At 49.9% G+C, this 23,338-nt stretch overlaps 1 protein-coding gene across 1 annotated transcript in view; it reads right to left on the minus strand.

Annotated features, from left to right (window-relative positions):
* The window catches only part of TENM4 (teneurin transmembrane protein 4), a 380,776-nt gene that overhangs the window by 206,418 nt on the left and 151,020 nt on the right, over window positions 1-23,338 (minus strand). Inside the window, exons 3-5 of the mRNA XM_077767572.1 lie at window positions 18,168-18,423; window positions 7,441-7,539; window positions 5,997-6,232 (exon numbers count right to left, since the gene is read on the minus strand). Coding sequence (XP_077623698.1) covers window positions 5,997-6,232; window positions 7,441-7,539; window positions 18,168-18,423 — 591 coding nt within the window. The remainder of the gene's footprint in view (window positions 1-5,996; window positions 6,233-7,440; window positions 7,540-18,167; window positions 18,424-23,338) is intronic.

The following is a 23,338-nucleotide window of genomic DNA, read 5'->3' on the forward strand; positions in this document are numbered from 1 at the left end:
CAAAGGGTCACACAGCTGGGCTGGCGCAGAGCTGAGATTTGGTGAATCTCATCAGGACACCTCGCAAGGCGGTGAGCACACACCTTCTCCGCGAGGGGGGCCTGTGCCTAGAAGCAGAAGGGAGGCGTCCAGGGCAACCTGAAATGTAAAGCTAGTCCTGCTTTTTCATACTGTTAGCAAGCCTTCCGTGCCCCTTTCCCAAGGGCCTATCCGGCAGGACGGGTGCCAGGGGAGTCGTCAAGACACCACCGCGCAGCTCTTCCGTGGCACCCCGTGTCTGCTTTTCACACAGAGATCCAGAACGCCGGGGAGCCTGTCAGTTTTAGCCGGAAAGAGGCGACTGTCAGTGAACCAAAAACCAACTTTTGCCCGAGTTAAAGAAATGACGCGAGGCACTTTTTGGTAATGATTCTTCTCGCGGCTGCTTCCCGGGAACAGCGAGACATCCCTACAAATGTTTTCTGACAGTCCCTGCTTGTTCCGTCAGCTGCCCGGGTGACTAACACGGGCCAGGAGCCCTGCAGGCACCGCAATGAGATGAGGCTGGTCCAAGGTCTCGGTCGAGACTCACAAATACTCTTCCACATGTGATGCTACTAGTACTAAGAATACTATCAACAACAATAATAGTATCTACTTTTTACTGAGTGCTAGCGGTCCCGGGTAGTAGTCTAAGTACTTTATGCAAATTATCTTATGGGAATTTTGCAACAGCTCTGTGAAGTAGCCACTGTTATTACCCTAGTTTTACAGACGGGTAAACTGAGGCTGGTAGAGGTTAAATAGACCTGCCTAGATCACAAGACATGTAAGCGGCAGATCCAAGATCTGAAAGCAGGCAGCCTAGTTTCAGAACCCATGCTGTTAGCCATGTTGCTACAAATTCCTTCCATGTAAAATGGGGTAATCATTCCAGCCACACCCACTATAAGAGCCATAAAGAAAGTGGAAACTGAAGTTCAGAGAAGTTAAGCAACTTGTCCAAGGTTACACAGTCAGCAAGTGATAGAGCTGGACCTGAGTGGGGTCTTTTGATTCTATATCATCTCTTCAAGCTGTGAACCCAGCACAGTGGCTGAGAGAACGGCCTTTAAAATCCTATGTCCTTTACTGGTTTTGGGACCCTGGCAAGTTGTTAACTTCTGTGAGCTTTAGTTTCCTCTTCTAGAACAAAACAGAAAATACAACCTATCTCACAGATTGGTTGTGAGTGTTCAGAGATACAACATGATGGGCTTGGACCAATACTGGGTACACAGCAAAAATTCTAAATACCAACTACTACAATAGAAAAGTTAGCATGTAAAGTTTAGGAATGTGAAGACGGAAGAGAGAAAGAATTGAAAGGCATCAGCCCCAGAGCCCGAGTGCCTGGGGTTGGGTAGACCACTGCCTGCCATTTGCCAGGTGAGGCTGGTAGCTCATTCCACCTCACTGGGTCTCAGTGTCCTCAGCTGTAAATTGGGGAGAAAAATCCACAGGGCTGTTGGGACATTTGAAAATGAGAAAATACAGGCAAAGTGCTCAGAACAGAGAGGGGCACGTGGACAACACGCAATCAAAGCTAAGTGCTCTCATTATTAAGGCCTCCCGTGGCCCCTATTACCTTTACTACACTATACTGCACTGCCTTTTGTGCGGACAATGTTAAAAACAATTAGCTGCTATAAAATAGAACATTATTTCCAAGGCTGTAGAAACTTCACGGTTTGACTTGTAACTAATCTTCCCCTCGTCAGCGCGTTCTCCCTATTGTGTTCTGCAAACAGATTTCTTATCTTCAGAAAAGGCGGAGAGTATTCAAGTCCTCAAATACCTTCACAAGGAGAATGGGTGAGTAAGGCAAGGCACTCATGGTCAACAGCTACCTCACCGAATGGGTGGCCTTTGGAGGCAAAAATATACATCACCGTGTCTGGTGAGATGCCCTGTGGATTCTTTAAGGTCCTTGCTAGATTACCCTCTCAAACTAGAGCGGCCCCAAACACCCCCAGGGGAGAAGACAACCCAGAAGCAAGGCCTTTGTGGATGGGAAGTACTGGCTGCGATTTCTCTGTCTTCCTAGGAAGGTAACTGCAGACGCCTTTGCAAATGAACGGAAACTTCTGAACTAAAATCTGGAAGTCAAATGGACCCGTCAGGGTTCCCTCCAGATACTGCAGCCCTGAGCAGAGAGCAGAGAAAGAACGATTCTTGCCCGCCCTGTTTTTGCCTCCCCCTGTGCTGGTGAAATGATATGATTCTTATCGGGAGCCTGATAGGATGTAGAAAATAATTACAAATGAAAAGGTTATTCATAATTTTTAAATGAGTTAATTAGTAAACCCAGTCAGACTCACTCATTATAGTAATTAATAATTGATTATACTTGAAATTAAACACAATTTTTCATCAAAAATCTAATTAAATATCTGTGCTTGCGCCTGTTGATTAGATCGGTTGGTCTGCTGGAAAAGTCTTTGTTAAGGATATTTGTGCTCGGCTGAGACAATTAATTTGATTTTTAATAATTGATAGCTCGTTCCAAGTTAGTCATCACAGGCTATGATTACGGCCAAGCAACAAGACACTCATCCGCTGCCCCCCGCAGCTGGAGGGGACCCGGCATCAAGGATGCTGGCTCCCGCCCTTGAGGAAAAATAGGAAAACACACCTGCAGTGGCTTCACCTGCATGAGCGCACTCCAGCCTCGTGCACATCCTCCTGAGGTGAGGGGTCATGCCTGTCTTCTAGATGAGGAAATCAAGGCTCAGAGTGAGTTGCCCAGGGGTGAATAGCTGTGAGGCAGCAGGGCTGGGAATGGAATCCAGGCCGGTTAGAGGCTGGGTGTAAGCTCCGAGTCTCCAGGGGACAAAGTGGACATCCCAGTCCTGTCTGACCTGGTCCTTGGATATGCAATCTATGGTCCTGATGTCAAGTTTCCACAGAGAGAGGGTTTTACCAGGAAGTTGTATCGATTCTAGGTGAGGACACATTATCAGTGGACTAACCACTCCTAACGTGAGACACAAATTCTCCTAGATCGACCTACCCCTCCTCTCCACCTACATTGCTACTGTCTTAGCTGATGCCCTCGGCTTCTCTTGACCTGTTTAGTGTGACAGGGCCTATTCTTCCCTCCTCTACACTTTTCTTTCTAAAATGAAAGTCTGACTACATCCTGCCACTGCTTAAAACCCTTCAGTGGCTCCCCATTGCCCATCCAGAAAGGTCTGTCACTTGGCCTTGAAGGTCATCTTCACGATCTTACTGAACTCTCCTGCCTTAGCTCCAATACCCCTCAAATGCTTCAAACACAGATGACGGTCTTACCACCACACTGCCCTCTCTTAAACCTGAAACTTCCCTCCATTTGAGATCCACTCTCTGCATGTCTACCGATAACTGAACTCAGATTTGAAGATTCAGCTACGTCATCACCCTTCAGGGTGCCTCCCCTGGTACCCTTGGCATTGGGTCTTCCCAGTGCCCCTGAGCTGCCTCAATCATTGCTAACACAGCTGTCTCCTTTTCTGAGCTCCTTCAGAGCTACCAACAAGAAGACAGCAGGGACCACATATTTAGCCCTAACATTTAGCATAGTGCCTGCCCCAAAGCAGGTACCCTGTATGGTTTGCTGAATGAAAGACACAATTCACAAAATTACGGATGCAAAGACTGTCAGCGTTGGAAGGAAAATTAAAGGCCATCCAGTGTAAAACCTCAGTCGGCCCTGGAATCTTATCCTGCTATGTGGTCACTGAACTTTATCTGTACCCTTCCTATGACAAGAAGCCCACTACCACCTGGTAGATCCCATCTAAATTTAAATTGCTGAAGATGGACCCATAGAAGCCCATGGGATGTAAACAGAAGAGAGTTTGCGTAATCCTACGAAGATTTATTCCTTCTCTCTGAACTAGGCTACACAGTATAAACCTTACAACTTTAATGCAAGCTGATGTCTTTATGCAGCAAACTACTTGACTCTTGATGAATAGGGACAGCTCTGTTCAAAAGTCTACTCATTTAGGAAATATAATCATATCAGTCAAAACCAAGAATTGTGTGTTAGCAGGGACACAGCATTGGTGGTGACAGGAAGAAACTTTATGCTGGGTGATGGTGCTTAGAATTTCATAGCCCTCGACTGTAACCCAGTTTACCTTTCACAGAGCCTGGTAAGCTCTGGGCCCTCCCTGTCTGGCTATACCTTTTACCTGCTGACACACAGTAGGGATGGCAAATGCCTGGTATGTCATCAACATTCTCCATTCTGGTGACCACGATAGACATTACTAATCAATCACAGAGACCCCTTCCCACTGAGCCTGAATACAGCTTCAGGATCCTTTTTGAAAGAAAAAGAGAGCGAGAGCAAGAGCGAGAAAGCAAGCAAGAGCAGGAGAGGTCCAGAGGGAGAGGGAGAATCTTAAGCAGGCTCTACCCCAAGTGAAGAGCCCAACACAGGGCTTCATCTCACAATAGTGAGATCACGACCTCAGCTGAAATCAAGAGTCAGATGCGTAACTGAAGGAGCCATCCAGGCGCCCCCTCAGGATCCTTCTTAATATCGCTTTCTGGGCAGCAATAGCTAGGCAATCAGAGAGAAGGGAAGAAACATGTATCTCACCTGGCTGTGGAGCCATGAAATTCTCTATGCCAATCATCACAAGGGAGAAAGGGACCTGGCATACTGATGGAAGCTTACTATAGCAGCAGATATTTAAGGCGGTCTCTCCGTTTGGGGGACTATGCTCTTCCTGATTACTTGTTTCTATAACATTCATGAATCTTGAATGCTCGAGCCATGCTCAGATCCCTTCTCCTGAACGAGTTGGGGGCCTATGGTCACTCATCATTCCTAGTGACCACGCATACTTCCTCAGCACACAGCCCTTTTTCATCCACAGTATCTGTGCTATGATAGAGTTCTTTTCCACTGTGGATGACACCCTGTCCCGCCTCTGGCCTGTTCCAGTTACTTCTGTTTCTCTTTACCAGGCTTAGACTGGAAAAGTCCTCCTTACTTACAGAATTATCTCAGAATTCCTCAGCATTGCTTCAGGGACTTCTCAAGCTGCTTCACCTACCTTAAACACTAGAATGAGAGAATTTGAAGGCTGGAAAGAACAGAGGGTTGAGCCAACCCCTCTGGACACCTTTACTAGTGGGCTGATTTACACAGAGGCAGCAGACTCTAAGTGGTGCCTACGATCTCTTCAGATTAACATCTTCCCTGGGAGCAGACCAAAGACAGGGGTCTGAAGGAAGCAGGAAACCTGACTGTTGGAGAAATACATCGAAACAGCATCCAGAGGGTAGCATCCGGTGGTGGTCAAGCCGGGGCCAAGAGGAGCTCCCTACATCATGGAGGTGACCTGGGGTCAGGCAAGAAGGCCAGTCGGTGTTGCTTGGGGCCACCGTGCATCCGTCAGCCAGCTCTCGTTGCTCACTGGGATCTGCTGCTCCTCAGTCCTGACCACGGCCGCACTCTGGTCTTGGGCTCCCTCAGGCCCCTCAGACCACCCTGGCACTCCCTCACCTTCAGACATGCTTTCCGGCTGAGGTCAGCACAGTGGAACCTTCGGCAGTTCCCCTCCAACCCCAGGGGACCCCCCATCCTTCTCGCCCCTCACCACAGCTACGTGGCACCAGCAGGAGAGGCATGCCTGCTGTCCGGCCCCTCCAACGTGTCATTTCATTTGTCGTGACTCCGATCCATGAAACGCGTGCCACAGATCACCACCTCAAAGGTCGCTCTTAGTGACTGCTTCTACCTAATGCTAGGCATCCGACACATGACAGAGCAGCTGCTAAGCTTCCTTCCTGGTTATAAGCAGAGAGGAGATGAGGGTCCCGAAGAGCTGACCTTGACAGTTTAGGGGGTGCAGGCCAGCACCCCAGGGCTGCATGGCTCGCCATGTGTGCTTCGGCCATCCTGGTGGCAAGGTGCGCTGTCTGTTGCCCTCTGAGCGAAGGGGAGCAGGGGGAGCTGGGGTGAGGGAGGTGCTTACCCACGAAGTACGCCAGAAGGATGACCAGCGTGGCTGAGATGACGATGGCGCTCAGGGCCGCGCACTTCCAGTTACAGTACTTGGAGGGCTTCTGGAGGTTGAAGGCCGGCCGGGCAAAGGTGCTGCGGGGCAGGGGCCGGGGTGGGGGGGAGTACACCGTGCTGGATGTCAGCGGGTACCCTGGCGAGGTGGTGCAGAAGAGCGGGGAGGTGCCTCCCGGCTTGAAGAGGAAGTGCCTGCGGGTAGAGAGAAGCCAGAGGGCGTCAGGGTCTGCAGACTCACTGGGACCAAGGTCAACCTGAAGGACAGAGGCAGCAGTAGAGGCATGCAGAGAAGCCTGGAGAATCACCACAGAGAAGACAGGAGAGGCAGAGAAAAGAAGGGTCATGTACCAGACCACGTAACAGGGCACACGAACACACGCTTCCACGGAACAAGGATGGGAGAATCCTACCCATGGGAACGGCCCCACCCCACTGGGGCCAAGGCAGAAGGTGTTACTGACTTGACAGAAGGCTGGGTGTGGAGATCTCTCTCCGGGGAGGGGATGGGGTGGAGATGCCGTTTCTTGGGTATTATACTAGCTGTTCTCTAAAATTAGTGGCAGTAACTAGGAAAGTGTCTAAAACCCTGTGCTGTGCCCTGGAGATAATGGAACCTAAATTTTTCTTCTCTCTCCAATACCGACTTTGCCAGTGTACCTTGGTGGAGGCATGAAATACTACTCTTTTAAAAGCGTGTTTAGGAGGTGCAACCAAGAGACCACCATTAAGTTTTGCCATGGTTGAGTCCACCCCAGTGGCTGTTATATGATCAATGGCAGCAAATGCCTTCAGAAGCCAGACTGTTGCCTTCCAAACTCCTAGTAAAAGCTGTATAAGAGGACAGACAGGCAAATGCATCCTCAGCCTCGCCATAGTCTTCAGGGCACCGTGGCATGGTCAAAGCACATCGTTGTGGCCAAACTAGGTGTCAGGAAGTCCTCCACAGCTTGTCTTTAACCATGGCCATGGGAGAATTTGTACACAGCCTGGGAAATGGGGTGCATTGGTTGCCCTATTTCCCCCTGAAATCTTAGAGCAATCTTGCACTCTGCAGGGGTACAAAATGCTTCAGGCCACAGAATACATCCTTGGGATTACAATACATAGGATACAGGGCCTGTGCTGCATAAACATTGCTATGAGATGTCTCTCAGAATGGCAGAGGCAGCCAATGAGATGCTGGGAGCTGCATATTAACAATGCTGCTGTTAATATGCTGACGAGAGGGTCCTCCAAGGAGAAACTCTTGCAAGTTGAACATGGACTTGGGGATGGGCATGCAACATGGTATCGTCACCTCCCACGGGAGGTCCCAGGGAAAGGTCTCAGGGTCTGCATGCAAGTGCAGGAGCCACAGGGACAGCATACACAGAGAGGAGGAACATGGGGATGTCACCTACCCGTCACTGTAAGCCCCATCATGGCGGGAGGCGCTGAGAATGTCCATCTCAATGAGGTTGTCCTGCAATGTCCCTAGGAATGGCTGCTTGCCTAGGTTTCTACGCACACATGGAGACATGAATGAAGCAATGAGTCATGCATCGATGAAGGGGGATAGTAGAGAAACACAAAGTGGCTGTCTGGTGCAGCTGTGCGTGAGATCAGCGGGACAGGGCCGCCAGGCGATGGGTCTGTGTGCAAGCCACATGTGCGAGGGGTCTGTCTGGCACACAGCATCCAGAGGGCGCATTCTCTATACAAACCTGAATGTCTGGCAGTTGTGGCCATCAAATCACAGCTCTCACTGATGGAGACTGATTACCTCTCAGGCACTGAGCTAGGCATGATACGTCCTTTTATTTCAAACGTTCAAAACAGGCTATGCAAGGAAGGCATATCGCTCGTTTTACAGATGAGGAAACTGACATATGGAGGGGTAACAGGATTTGCCAAGGTTACCAGCAGGCAAGGTTCCATGCAGGAACTGGAGCTCAGGTTTTCTGTTTCCAAAGCCTGTGCTTTCTCTACTTGATACTGAGTACATCTGTTCAAACAACAGCTAAAGACACTTTGCTAGTCCAAAGAAAAAAAGATAAACATTTCGGGTCATTTTCTTCTCAAGAAGTGGTGCTCGAACTTGAGGTAAGCATCAGAACTATCTGGAGAGCTGTGCTTTGCTGAGGCCCACCCCCAGAGATTCGGAGTCAGAAGATGGAGGTGGCGCCTGAGAATCTGCATTTCTCACAAGCCCCCATGTTGATGCCGACGATATTTAGAGTGTCGTGGCCCTTTAGCAGAGCAAGGACCTCAGTGATGGCTGAATGGCGAGGGCGGTGACACTCAGAAGACAGAGGAGGTGTCTTTTGCTCCCCCCAAGTAGACTGAGGACAGTGCATTTTGTGACAGGATCTATTTCTACTGCAGAATGAAGACAGACCCACTTGCCCTTCTGGGTCTCGATCATGCCTAACTGGCCTCAAGCACACCTAAGTGTGTTGGATCCTATTTCCTGATATTTTTAAGGACTGCTCTCCCCTCGCTTGAAAACCATGTAATGCATCGTTTTTAAACAATTTGCTGGAGGCTTCAGCCTGTCGTATGCACCTCAAGGACAGACTGAGTGCAGAGAGCTCACTTTTGGGTCCAACCCTGTGAGGGACCTTCCCGCCGACTTTGACCAGGCCTTGAGCACCAGAGAACCCAAATCCAAGTCCCTTTTCCGCCACTTTCTTGCTGTGTGACTGTGTAAAAACTTCAACCTCTTCCAATCCTATACTTCACCTGTAAAATAGAGATACCAATACTAACTTCACAAAGTTGATGCAGGACCAGCTGAGTAATGTTGGAAGTATTTGTAAGGGCTAAACACATATTATAGAAGTTCTAATGCTAATTTAGGTACATTAGTACTAATTTTGTTGCATTAGTACTAATACTAACAAATATTCTAGAAGTACTACTGCTAATCTGCCCTACATCTACCAGAGCTTATTCACTGTTCTAGAACGTCCTATTATCTAATGTAAATGTTACTCCCCACAATATTACAATGTCAGCACTATCATTTCTGTGTTGCAGGCCGGCAAATCAGGGATCAGAGATGTGACTTTCTGAAGGTCCTATCACAGGGTGAGCAAGCATTAGAGCTAGAAGAGAAGCCCGGTTTGTCTGATCCCAAAGCTCAGGACCCTCTGGTCCACAAGCCTTTGTCACCGCCCAGCCCGAGGGTTTGCCCCTCAGCCAGCCTCACATACTGAGATGAGGAGGGGCTGTTGCTACTTTCTCGGTGTGCCATTTCATTAGCATCCTTGGGGACAGTGGGAGCACAAGGCAACACAGTTTAGCAGTCAGCCACTCTATAATGCCATGGTGGTGGGGACTTCCTCTTTTAGAGAGTCCTGAGCTATCTGGGCCCAGCAGCCTGGGGACCAGACTGTTCTGGTGGTGTTCATGGCCGTCGGCGCCTCCCAGAGGGAGGGGTGCGGAAGGGGTGCAGAAGTCCTTCAGAGTGGCCTCATTTCTGCGCGCCCCACCCCCACTCCCCTGCCCACAGGTGGCCTCCTCATGTGGGAAGGCACAGACAGGGAAGGCACAGAGACCCTGTGGTCAAAGAGGTCCCAGCCCCATCATTCACTGGCCATGAGGTAGTGAGTCTCTCTCTCTGAGCATTCATAATCTGGGATAATCACTGTCCTTATAGAAGCCAAAACATAATTTGGATCGTACTACTCTGCTCACAACCTTCCCGTAATTTCATAAGAACACAACCACGGCCCTCACCAGTGTATACAGCGTCTGGCCGCCTGCCACCTCTCCAACCTCATTTCCTGTGCTACATATACCCTGGCCTCTATGCTGCTACTCCAACCAGCTGAAGCCTGTGCTGTCATTTGCCTGAATCACCTTCCTCCCAATATTTGTATAGGCCATTCCTTCACTTCTCATGGCTAACTGTAATAGCTCCCGCCCGGCTCGTCCTAATTACCCCTGGCCCCTTGCACTGCTTCAGTCTTCCACATTGGACTACACACGCACGCACACACGCATGCACACACATTTTATTTTCCTATTGCAGTTTAAGTTCCGTAAGAGTAGAAATCTTACCTGCCTTGTTCTCTGCCATGTGCCCAGAGCCTAGAGGAGTGCCTGTGCATAGCAGTAGGCACTCCATAAATATTTGCTGAAGACTGTGAATGATGGGGTATACAAAGGGAAACGCCCCTGGCATACTGCAGGCACACAGTTGGTGTTTAACTGAGGGAAGCACACACAGGTGGTGTTTTATTATTATTTCCCTCATTCCCTGTAGTCCAGGAAGGGATTTCCAGTCTTTCTACAGTCCACATGGCCCAGCCTGAGCAGGCCCTACCCACTCCTGCCCAGAGGTCCCAGGGACAAGCCCTCGGTGCCTCCCTGGGCCGGCAGCTGTCTGCATGACACGCTCCTGTGTACGTCTGGGAGCCTGGCTTGCACCGCTGGCCTAGGACTGTGCTCTCAGGGAGTCAAATGTGTACTTTAAAGCCCATCGGAAACAAACAAATATATTNGAAAGGATAAAAACTGAAATGTTAGTAGTGGGATTTTCCAGTGTCTGGATCAAGAGTGGGTTTCATTTCTACTTCCATAATTTACAAAGAGAGGTCACACAATGATCTCCCAAACATGCATATCTGTTAGGGCAGGGGAAGAGGCAGTGCACTGGACCAGAGGGTTTCTGGAGTGAGACGCTGCGCCAGGCTCCCTGAAAGAGCTTTCCACATTTGTGCAAACTCAGACGTTAGCCATTTACATCACTCAGGAATTTGGGGGACGCTAGCACTTGCTGAAAATACTGCTGGGTCAGAAGGCTTCTGCTGCCTTGAAAGGTCCCTATTCTGTGCTTCCGAAACTTAGTTCTGAGTCAACGAGGCCTCATTTGATTGGTGACGAAACTGAGGCCAGAGAGACATGTGTCCTGCCCACACGCACACAGCAAGTTGGCGCCAGAACTGAAACTAAAGCCTATGTGTCTGGGCTCCTAGTTCAAGGCTCCTCCCCAAATTTCCTGCCCATCTCCCGCTCCCAACTCTGAGGTTCCAGTTCTTCCAGAAAACAAAAGGTACAAGGATTTCCTAATGGAGGCCCATGCTGCTGAGGCCTCCTTAAGTCACAGTCCTGCCTGGTCTCCAGCTCACGGCTGTTGGGAACTCGGGTGTGGACACTGGATTCATTGGATCCTCACACTGGTGGGTGTTTCACCTCATTTTAACAAATATGGAAATGAGGCCCAGACTGGTTGAGTGACTGCCCAAGGTCACACAGCAGCCGAAAGGCAGAGCTGGGACTCAAAAGCACATCCTTCCTCCCTCACTGCCCCCAGCTGCCTCTCAGGAAAGAGTTGCTGAATACCGGAGAGGGTACACAGGCAGGCGCAGGACTGCTCTCCCAGCTCTCCTCCTCTGAGGAGGCCCTGGGCACGTCCCTGAGCTGTCTGAAGCATGGGCTTCTGGGCCCAGCCCGGGGTAGCCGGAGCTCACCCTCCAATGACAGAACCAATACCTTTTGGGAAGGCAGTGGCTGGAAAGTCGCAGGGGCCAGGTCTTCAGACCACCTTGCTCAATAGCTCATCTCACCGCGAGCCTGCCGTCCTGGACCATGCGTCGCCCACTCAGCCCTGGGACAGCCACCCAGGAGAGCAGGGCAGGCAGGCATCAGGCCCGCATCCTGTAGCTGACACCCCCAAGGTGTACAGGGTGTCAGAGACTTGGCCAAGACCACAGAAAGACTCTGCAATGGAGCTAGCACTGGAACAAATGAATGAACAAAGAAACAAAAAACGAACCAGGTCTTCTGGGTCACAGTGGTCTCTCAGAAAGGCCAATCCCATAATGTTACTCTCCTAGTTAAAAGATGCTCATTACTACTCACCCCACTTCCTCCCCTCTCGGGCCCCATGCCCACCTTTTCTTCTAGAACTCAAGGCCCTCCATTGCTGACTCCCATTTACATGCATTTCCATGAGGCCATGGGCTCCCACGTCCCCAACTCTCAGCCATTTCTCCAAGATACTAAGCTCTCTCAGCTCTGTGCTTTGGCATAGCTGTGCCTCATCCCACAATTCCTTTCTCCCTTGCGAGCCCCTCCCAACGCAGGTCTGAATCATCAGGAAGGCGATGCTGGAAAGCAGCTACGTCCATGAGCTCTGGAGCCAGCTGGCCCGAGAGCGGATCCTGACCCTGCCACTTGCTGTGGTTCCTTAGGCAAGTTACGCCACTTTCCTGTCTTCAGATTCTTCATCTCTCAAGTGGGGACGATACTAAGACTACCCACCCGTGCAGTACAGTAGTCATAGCAGTACTGACTAAGGTTTACCAGAGGGTTCCCAGCTTTAACCCATGAGCAGCTGACTCACTGCGTCTAAACTATGTGTACAAACAATATGGTTTACGCCGAACACCTGCTTTCCTTCTGGGTGTCTGGAATTTGGGCCTTTGCCAGGCAGAAGATGCCTGTGGGACCAGCTCCCAGTAAAAACCTTGAGTCTCTGATGTGCTTCCCTCTAAGGAGCCCTAGGAAGGAAGGGTCCCATAAGTGCTGGCTATGATTGTTCCTTGATGCCCTCCATACAGAGGGGGCCACACCCTCCTCTGCTAAGAGTACTCCCTAAGTCAGAGCATTATCCAAAGTGCCATCTTCATTCATTCATTTATGGGTCGGCCTTCCTCATAAGACCAAGAGCTGCTCATAGGATAGTGGCTGTGTTTTCTGCATGCCTGGGACTGAATCATCAAACGACAGGGACCACTTTCCATCCCAATTTCCTACGATGCTCAGGAGTTGGCCTGGCCCGCTAGAAGGTACTGTGTGCTATTCTGGGCACTATACCAAGCTTGGGTTGGAGACCACCAGGATGGCCTCCCATCCCTGAAGGGTGGGCAGGGCTATTCCCCAAATTGAGCATGACCACACCACGGGCCTCAGGCTCCCAAACCAGCCCTGGGAGCAGATGAGCTGGAGCAGGGGTCTGGCAGCCTTGTGCTCTGGCTTCCCCTTCATCTGACAGGAGCCTGAGAGGCTATTAATCAGACAATCCCTCTGAAATCAATTAAGCATTTGATGCTGCAGAGCGTGAAAGAAGTGGACCAGGGTACAGTGGACCCTGAATGCATGGTTCCCACCAGAATGGACCACAGGTGCACCAGCAGGCCTCACAGCAACATGTGACCCTAGCTCTGAGAATCATAGGGAGGCCTAATCTCCCTCTGGGGACTCCATTAGCCTTAGAAGGTGCTAGAGGCAGAGGGTTAAGCAAGTCCTCCCTCTCACTTGCCCTCAGGCCTGCCTTTCTTGTTCTCCAACATGAAATCTAACCCCCTCCTGGTTATTCTGCTGTTATGCTATTGGCTCAGCTATTTATTTTTGACTCTCAACATAGACTCCGTGCAACAATTATAGTAAGGCCTGTGACCGTTCCTCTGGCACTGAGGGGCTCCCCATTCTGGTGTGGCTTGGTAACGGCTGTTGGCTACAACGGCCTCAACTAGGCCCTGCTGTCTTGGGCCTCCAGGCCTTGGCTCAGGCTGTGCCTCCCTCACACCCCTTCTTCCTAGCCCGGCCTGGGGACCCCTGCTTGCTCTCTAACAGTCTCCCAGCACCAGGCCCACTGGGAAGTCTTCCCTTTTCCCCACTCAAGTTAGGTGTAACGTTTCATTCATCTGTTCCATTGTCCATTCATTTAAGCTGCGTGTTAATACTCTTCTTCTATCCCTTGCGTGGCCAGCTCTGTGTTACTCGTTGAAAATTCGGAGGCAATTAAAACACAGATTCCCGGTGGGCACCTGCATCGCGGCACTTGACCTACTGCAAGTCTGTTCTCTTAGCTGTACTGCCTGCTGGGCACACAGTAGGCATTCAGTGAATACTTACAGAATGACCAGCGCTACATGGTAAGCAGGTGAGCACTTAGTGTGCATGGAGACACTTTCAGAACTGATGGTGTGTAACTGCTACAACAGCCTCGGGGTACTATGGTGGCTTAGAAGTGGCTGAAAATCCGTGGGCCCTTCTCCCCTTGAGAAGTCCCTCTCCTTGAAGCTTGGCTGGCCTAGGACTGCTCTGACCAACAGAACAATGGCAGAAGGGATACTACGCCATGCCAAGCCTTGAAGAGAATCGGCGACTTTTGTCTTGGGGCCATGGAGCTCCGAGCCCCTGAGTATGAAGTCCGCTCCCCGCGGGGAAGGCTGGGTGGAGAGGCTCTGAGACCACATCAGGGGGTGAGGGTCCACTGAGCCCAGCAACCCAGCCACCTCCTCCAAGGCTCAGGCACGTGAGTCAGGCTGCCTGGCTCCTTCAGATCGCCCAGCTAACAGCTAATACCACTGAGTGGCCCCAGCTGACACCATGGGGAGCAGACTAGCCCAGTTCCTCCTGAACTCCTGACTCACACTGTGAAGTCTTATCAGCTGGAGGTTTTTTAAGCTGCCAAGTCTGACAGTTATTGGTTATGCGGCAACAGAGAATCAGAACAGAAAGTTACTAAGATTTGCTCCCTTTTAGAGATGAAGAAATGTAAGGTCTAGGTCCACAGCTAGTGAGCAGCAGGGTGGGGGTGTGGGCACAGGACGTGTCTGGTGCTAAAACCTGTGCTATGGACAACAGGCTCCAGTGAAAGGACCATCACTTAGGTCCTCAGAACACCGAGGCCACACTTCTCTCTCCAGAGTGGAGGAAAAGGTGCAACTCCTCTGGTGAGCAGGAGCTCAATAAATCGTTCTTCAGGACTTTTTCTTCACAGGGTTGATACGGGAAGATGAAGTATATGAAAAAACATGGGAAATCATTGTTAGAGTGGGTCTTTTAATGCCAGGCACTGTGCTTTATGTTTTTTACGTAATTCACTTCCTTCCCATCGGAGAGGCACACATTCTTAGCCCGATTTACACAGGCAAATTGAGGGTCAGGATGTTCACATTCTTGCCATGCTAGTAACTGTTAAAACCAAGACAGGCATCCAGGTCCTGACTGTGAAGTCTGTGCTCTTACGATGTTACCAGGCTGGTCAAAATTACCTGCGATTCTATCTGCTAGATGGGGCACTGATCCGTCTTCAACCTTGTGGGTTTTGTGCCATCAACCAGAAAGGTCAGTATTATGGCCCAGAATTCTGATTGGGTTACCCGCTGTATTAGGCACCTCCCCCAGTTTTAGACCATCTTTAGATGCAAAAACTCTGGGGTCACAGAGGAGTGACCCCACGGTCATCTGGGTCCTTAAGAGTAAGTAGGACTTTGCTAGAGTTCTAAGAGTGCTGGGAGACTTTAGGCCATCTTTAGATGCACAGAACTCTGGGGTCACAGAGGAGTGACCCAAGGTCATCTGGGTCCCTAAGAGTAAGTAGGACTTTGCTAGACCAAGAAGTAAGGAGGAGGGCAGCTTTGGCAGACAGCTGTAGGAGAACATGTGCAAAGGCACAGAGGCATGAAAGGGGTGGGCATCTGGGAGAAGACTGATACACACACACATATACACACACTCATATATATGTTGGATATTAAATATGTATATATCTGTATAGATTTACATAAAATAGTTCATGTGAGTGTATATATATACTGGCATGTTAATAATGGTTATGTTTGGTGGAATATGTGTGATTTTCTTTTATTTCTTAAGTGTTTTATAGAACATTTATTACTTGAGAGATAAAGTAGAAGGACAAAGAAAACCAAGTTCCATGTGGTTTGTGAAATGGACGTGGGAGGACAGACGGTCAGAAAGGCAGGTGTCGCTGGCTGACAGGGCCACAGAGGTCAGCTGGGACCACTCCATCAGGAAAATGCCTGGCTGCTGGCCCTCTGTCTTCCTTCCCCTTGAAAAACCCGGAGAACCACCTACTTTGTTACCAAGGGCTAAAAATGAACATCCAAGCAGAGGGAGTGGCTACTGTGTTCCACGCAGAGAAACAGAACCATCAATTATTGATTGGCTGACTTCTTTCAGCCACGGGCAGTCATTCAATAAGCACACGGGAAATAACGGAGATCTGATTAAGCTACCCTGGGTGGGATGGCATACGATCATCCAGCTCTGTCACCGATGAGAGCAAGGGATGCATGTCAGGAAAACTCACACATGACTTTAGAGGATGTGAACAAAACCAGTATTAACTAAGAAACTGGGAGTGGGGCAAGCTGGGCTGTATCTCTAAGAGACTTGCTTTGGAAAAGTGATTCTACAGGAGTCAAATGGCACACACAAAGGGTGGTGATTTTCTTTCACTGGATCCTACAAGGTCAACCTGCAGATGTCATAGTGACAGACAAAGTCAGATGGGTACGCGTTCCATGAATAGATTCATTTCACTCCTAAGTGTGGGATGACTTTCATCCTCTTCACAGATAAAGAACAGCAGTTTGAGCCTAAGTATCCATCAACTGACGAATGGATCAAGAAGATGTGGTTTATCTATACAATGGAATACTACATGGCAATGAGAAAGAATGAAATCCTGCCATTTGCACCAACGTGGATGGAACTGGAGGGTATTACGCTAAGTGAAATAAGTCCGTCAAAGCAGGACAGATACCAGATGTTTTCACTCATATGTGGATCTTGAGAAACTTAACAGAAGACCATGGGGGAAGGGACGGGGAAGAAAGAAAATAGTTACAAACAGAGAAGGAGGGAGACAAACCATAAGAGACTCTTAAATACAGAGAACAAACTGAGGGTTGGTGGGGTTTGGGGAGAGGGGAAAGTGGATGATGGGCTTTGAGGAGGGCACTTGTTGGGATGGACACTGGGTGTTGTTTGGAAGCCAATTTGACAGTAAATTATATTAAATAATAAAAAAGAATAGGAGTTTGAGAACACAGAATCTATGTGCTAGACTGAGACACTTCATCTTTAGAGAAAGTAGGGCAAGGCTTGTCCCCTGAAGTCAACAGAGTGGTAGGATTGTGGGTAAATCTTTTTTTAAATTATTTAATTTAAATTTAATTTAGTGAACATAGAGTGTGGTAAAGATTTCAGGAATAGAATTTATTCATCATTTACATATAACACCTAGTGCTCATTCCAACAAGTGTCCTCCTTAATGCCCATCACCCATTTAGCCCATCCCCCAGCCAACACCCCGTCAGCCACCCTCAGTTTATTCTCTGTATTTAAGATTGTCTTATGGTTTGTTTTTAATTTTATTTTTGCTTTCCTTCCAGATTACGGGTAAATCTAACTTTTGTCTTTATATCTTTCTGCATTTTCTCCAGTGAATTTGTAAGCCTATATAATCTTAAAAAAAAATAAAAAAGCTCATTTCCATTTTGGGACAATAGTGGCTAACCAGAGGGCAGGAGGGCAGCCACAGAACTGACCCGGACTGAACCCCTGGACGGAAGGAAGCGTCCGCAAGGCTGGAAGAGGGTAGAGGCGGTGGTCCAGGCCAGGGGTGACCAGGAAAAGGTGGTCTGCTGTAGGGAGACAGCACTGTGCAGAGCCAGGCATCCTGGGCTCACATCCTGGCCACACCTCCACAGTCTGTGTGACCTGAGCTAGTCACTGACCCTCTGATTCTCAGCTTCCAAAACTCCCGAAGGGGATCACGAATCACAACAAGGCCTTCATCACAACAAGGCCTTCGTAAAGGTGTGAGGATCACATCACATTTCAAGTATGGAAGGTCTTGTAACCACAAGCTGATGGTGTATCAGTGTTAGGGATTATGCGGTCTGGGGTGCGGTGAGAAGTCTGTGGGAGGGGAGGAGCGGGGAGAGCAGAGGAGAAAGGAGACGGAGCAGTCCCTGAGCACCCACCCCAGGCCAGGCAGGCCGCAGGCCGGGCACAGGGTGACCAAATCACGGTAAGAAAAGGACATGTGGGCCCCAACCAGTGACCAGAACCTGCTCTCTGCCCCCGGGGCCCACTCAGCTCTCGTCCACTTTGACAACAGGCCCCTCCAGCGAGCAGCACCCCCACCGTGTAGACAAAGAGGGCACAGAGGGGCTCCTACCTTTGTCAGCGAGCCCTGGACCTTGGGGCTGACGCCTTGGCGGGCACCGGCTCTCCCGGTCCCACGCCCATCCCGCCGCCCCGCTCCCCTTCAGGAGGGCGGCCAGAGCGCCGCCTCCAGCCTCGACCCCCTGACCCCGGGCTGTGGGGGGCACACGGGACGGCCCTTCCCCCTCCGCCCTCGCGGCCCCGCCCGCACCTGGTCTCCAGGGGGATGTTGCTGTTGAGCAGCCAGTTGTCCGGGGCGTGGGCCGGCTCCTGGGCGCCGCCGGCGGGGGGCTCCCCGGAGAGCGAGTGGTCCGTGGGGGCCGGGCTGGGGTTGCTCCTTGGAGTGAAGTTGCCGCGGTTCAGGGAGTTGATGGAGGCCGCGTGGTGCTGGTTGGGCGTGTGCGCGTGCGAGAGCGGCGGCGGCGGCGTCCGGAGGCGCGGGTGGTTCTGCAGGCCGCCCAGGTGATCTAGGGCACAAAGGCGCGTGGTCAGCGGGGCGCCCGGCCGCCTGGTCCCCGACACGTCCGTGCGGGGGGGAGCTGGCTGCCAGACCCGGACTTAGTGAGCACCTACAGTTTTCAGGGCTAGGGACGCCTCAAGGAACAACACAGACAAAATCCCTGTCCCCGTGGAGCTTAAATTCGAAAAGAGAGAGACCATTCACAAGAGGAAACAAGTAGCCTCTGACGTCACCCACTTCACACGATTTACTTAATACTTAGTGGGCGGTGTTTGTCAAGGGTGGTGCGGGACCAGTATCTTCAACACCACCGGGGAATATTTTCGAAGAGAACATTCTGGAGCCCTGGCCCAGACTTACTGAATCATGAACCCTTGGGTGGGCCCTGGCAATCTGATTTCACAAACTCTCCAGTTGATTCCAACGGATGCTAAAGGTTGAGAAACACTAATTATATACAGTGGTACATAGAAAGTGAAACAAACAAGATAAGGAACATGGTTTACTGAGGTGGTGATAAATCCGAGAACACGTCAAGCCAGGGAAGGCCTGGGTATGTGGGGGCTGTGGTGAAATTTTAGGCTAAGTGGTCAGTGATAGCCTGGGGTGGGGTGGGGGGGGGATTTAGAGGAAAGGGAATGAGTTGAATTAAAAACCACCTGGGGGTTATTAAGAACTACCATTAACACTTAGTGAGCACTTAACTATGTGCCACGCACCATTCTGAGCCCGTTCCATGTTTAAGTTCAGCTGATCCTCATGACCCACTAAGAGCAAGTACTATATTTATCCCCACTTTACAGATAAGGGAATTAAGATACATCTTTTATTTGCTCCCTTCAACTACTCAGAACAGTAAGTATTATTATCACCAGATTTATAGATGAAAAACAGATTTCAGGATAAAGTCCACAGAGGGTCTAGCAAGCCCTTCAGAGCGTGACCCACCCACCCTTCAGAATCCAGCCCTGCCTCTCATCATCTGCCTCACTCTACCCTTCACTCCTGCCACACCTTTCCCCCAGAAGCCAAGAAGTCTGCTGCAGCAGTCTAGTGGCTGAAACCTGATTTCCGACGAGGACAGTCCCCAGGAATGTGAATGGTATGCTCTGAAGATGTGCCATGTGGTGCCAGCAGGAATGTCCCGTAATGGGAGGGGAAAAGCATGGGAGGCAAAACGGGCAGAGAGCAGACCGCCTTGGACCAGGGAGAGGGCGAGAATAGCAGGGTCATTTGGTTTGTCCAGCCGTCCTCAGGCATCACTTTAATGGAGACATTTGGAGCCTGGGACAGAAGCCAGCAGCAGAAGCATCCTCCTGGGCTGGCTGAGTGTCCCTCCTCCCCTTGGCCTTTCAGACAGCTGGCTGCAGTCCAGGGCTCCAAAGCGGTGAGAGGGACTGGACCGCTACTGTCTGATGCTTTTCAGGAGGCCAGCAGTGAAGAGTGACCTAGCCCGTGCTCCCGGCTCCCGGCCCCTGGCCAGGAGTCGACCTCCTTGTGACATTTTTACCTAACGGATATTGACAGTTGCTGCCACCAGCACTTAACTGTGTGTACTATTACAGCCTTAAGTTTTCTAATGCCCACAACATCCCCCCAGAGGGCGGTATTTTTATCATTCCCATTTTGTAGATAAGGAAGCTGAGGTTTGCAAAACTACTATGGGGTCCTTTATTTTATTTTATTTTATTGTGTTTTATTTTATTTTACTTTTGTTATTTTTTAAGGATTTATTTATTTATTTATTTTTGAGAGGTAGGGCGTGAGCAGGCAAGGCGCAGAGAGAGAGGGGGACAGAAGATCCCAAGTGGGCTCCTCACTGACAGCAATGAGCCTGATGTGGGGTTTGAACTCATGAACTATGAGATCATGACCTGAGCCGAAGTTGGACGCTCAATCGACTGAACCACCCAGGTGCCCCTCCCCCCATTTTTATTTTATAGAGAACACAATTGGGGGAGAGGGGCAGAGGGGCAGAGGGAGAGAACGAGAGAATCTCAAGCAGGCTCCATGCTCAGTGTGGAGCCCAACACAGGGCTCGATCCCATCACCCTGGGATCATGACCCAAGCTGAAAGCAAGAGCCAGACAGTCAACCAACTGTGCCACTCAGGAGTCCCACTAAAGGGGTCCTTATTAATCCAAAGCCTGAATTCTGTCTACCAAGCCATGATGCCTTTGCATAAAACACAGACACCAGCTTGATTGTCTCAGTCCGTGGCCGAAGGCAGAAGAAAACCTCTCAGTTTAGACAGCAAGCGTCTGAGGTCTGGGTCAGAACAGGCTGGCCTGCATGCCTGTAGTCATCTGCTTTGTGACTAAGTGAGGATGCCAGGCTCTGGCTGGATAAGACTTTAGAAGCACTGCCAAGAGTCCTGAAACAATGAGATTTTAAAGTATGAGACCACTAGTCCTAGATCTAAAAAACTAACTTCCAGAAGGAAATTCTCCTATGAAGATCAGGAATATCCTGGTTCAAAGCCTGTCTATTTTTTGATGCTCAGCTCAATTTCCACCTCCTCCAGAAAGTCTTCAATGAGATTTTAAAGTATAAGACCACTAGTCCTAGATCTAAAAAAACTAACTTCCAGAAGGAAATTCTCCTATGAGGGTCAGGAATATCCTGGTTCAAATCCTGTCTATTTTTTTGAAGCTCAGCTCAATTTCCACCTCCTCCATAAAGTCTTCCTTGATCTACCCTCCCCAAAGTTCTTTTTTCCTCGATTGAATGCTAAGAGCAGGTAACCTGGACCACACACCTTTTCCTTCTCCCTTACGACTGGGATACTTATGTCCCCTTCTTGCCTCTCCTGGTAGGTACAAAAGTCCCTATCCGCTCTGTGCTGGTGATCACGGGCCCTACAACTGACCAGGTGCTCAGTATAGGATTAGTGACTAAATGGCTCTTATGAGCGGCTCGGACAGTCTATCTGAGAGTATAAACCTAGTGTGGAGGCCATTTGCGTGCGAAAAATAATAGCTGATCACCTAGGCCGTCTAGACCGCGGGCCTATGTGGTCCTTTACTGACTTCCTGGAGCCAGGGCTCCAGATGCTTCAGCTGGGCTTTTTGTTTCCCTTTCCTCATCCCTTCCTTTCTGAGACTGCTAGGAAAGGGGACTTTGAGGTTTCCCAGGTTCCGAAGGGAGATCTGTGCTTTGGGACTCAGTGGAAGATCACTCACAACCCCCGACAAGAGACATGACCTTCCTAAGGAGCCACTGTCTTCTCTCGTCTAAATAGAGTCCCCTTTCTGCTCCTATGGCCAGGAGGGAGGATAGAGGGGACAGGCATAGAGGGTCCTTTTTTTCTCGCCTGCCCCCTCTCTAATATATACTCTTATCTTGAGAGAGCAACTTAGAAGCAGTCATTCATTCAGCATTTCCTGGGTGCCTGTTCTGTGCCAGGTCCTGTGCACTGGGTGTTGGGAATGCAATGGCGGATGAGACAGAGATGGCCCAAGAGAGGCCTGACTCCCTGCTGGTTTCTACAAACTGGCTGGGTGACCAGTCCAATAACTCACTTGACCTCCCTGGTCCCTGGTCTGTGAAAGGGTGCACACATTCCTATGTCACCACTTTCTGGAGGGTGAAAAGCAATACCAAGTACGTGGGCTTCTGCTGCTCCCAGAGGGAAGGGCCACTGTGCCACTCATCTCCATATCCCTAGTCAGTATTTACAGAATGAGGGGGAGAGAACAGCACATTAGCTAGGTGGACTTCTTGCTCGCACAGGCAATGGCTTCTCTGCTGCTACCTGGGAGAAAGCATTGGTACATTTGCAAAGCTGTGCTGTAAATTCCAATTTACCCTCTTCTCACAGATATAGCTTCCAAGTATATCTCTAAATCAAGCCCAGATATGAGTCATTTTTACTGTTATACTGCACACCTCTGTTAGTAAAGGCCACTTGCTTATCTGAGTTTTGCAAGCCTGCTTTTCCAGGGAGTATTTTTGCTTCCTACAAGTTCTCAGATATATTTGCAGTTGCTGGTTCCCTCCAACACCTCAGACACTTTTTTTTTTTTTTTCCATTTTATATACCATGAAAATCCTGAGCACGGAAGCCTCCAGGAGTGTCTCCCTGAACGGAGACATCATGAGGCTCCTTCAGAGTGCTCTTCCAAGCAGTCACTAATAGGAGACTATGCTCAGATGTCCCACAGCCTTGGGGTCAAGTTTTGGCTTTGCCATGTGTACGCTGTGTGACCTGGATCAAGTTCTTTAATTTCTCTGGAGCTTCCGTTTTCTTATCCTTAACTGGAGATACTACCCTCCTTATAGGGCTGTTATGAAAAGCAAAAGACATAATGTGCAGAAGGTGCTTAACATAGTGCCTGGAATACAGTAATGAAAAAAATATGGTAACTATTAATTCCACAGTTACCATAAAGGCATGCTGAATGAATAAATTGGAAAGTGCTGCTGAGTCAGCCCCATGATAATCACCGTCCAGCATCTGCAACAGGGGTTCCAAGGCAAAAAAGAAAAAAAAAAAAACGAAAAAAAAAACCTTGAGAGAAAAAGAGCAAGAAAATACCTAACAGAAACGTGGTACGCCTTCATTGCAGCTGCAGCCTGACCCTCAAAAGAAAATCAGACGCGCGGGGTCTCTATGTCTTCAAAGGGCCCCCTTCTGCACTAGATAAGCGCGTCAGCACAGATCAAGGTGCACCTGCCTCAGGTGCACGCTCAGGTACCTCCTCACCCAAGGCAGAGGGCCCTTCGGTTCAAGTCAGCCAGCAACACTAAAGAGCCCTCTGTTGTGTGCGGAGCCTGGAGGAGTTTGCAGATGAAGAGGAGCCCCAGGCTCGGCAAAGAGCCGGCGTCTGCAGGCTTGCTGAAGACGCGTGTGACAGCAGAGTCTCCATCTCTGACAAGCTTAGGGCAAGTCCTGTAACTTCTCTGAGCCTCGAATTCCTCAT

This window comes from Crocuta crocuta, unplaced genomic scaffold, assembly GCF_008692635.1.
Source record: "Crocuta crocuta isolate KB4526 unplaced genomic scaffold, BGI_CrCroc_1.0 scaffold561, whole genome shotgun sequence".
In the NCBI taxonomy this organism is placed as follows: Eukaryota; Metazoa; Chordata; class Mammalia; order Carnivora; family Hyaenidae; genus Crocuta; species Crocuta crocuta.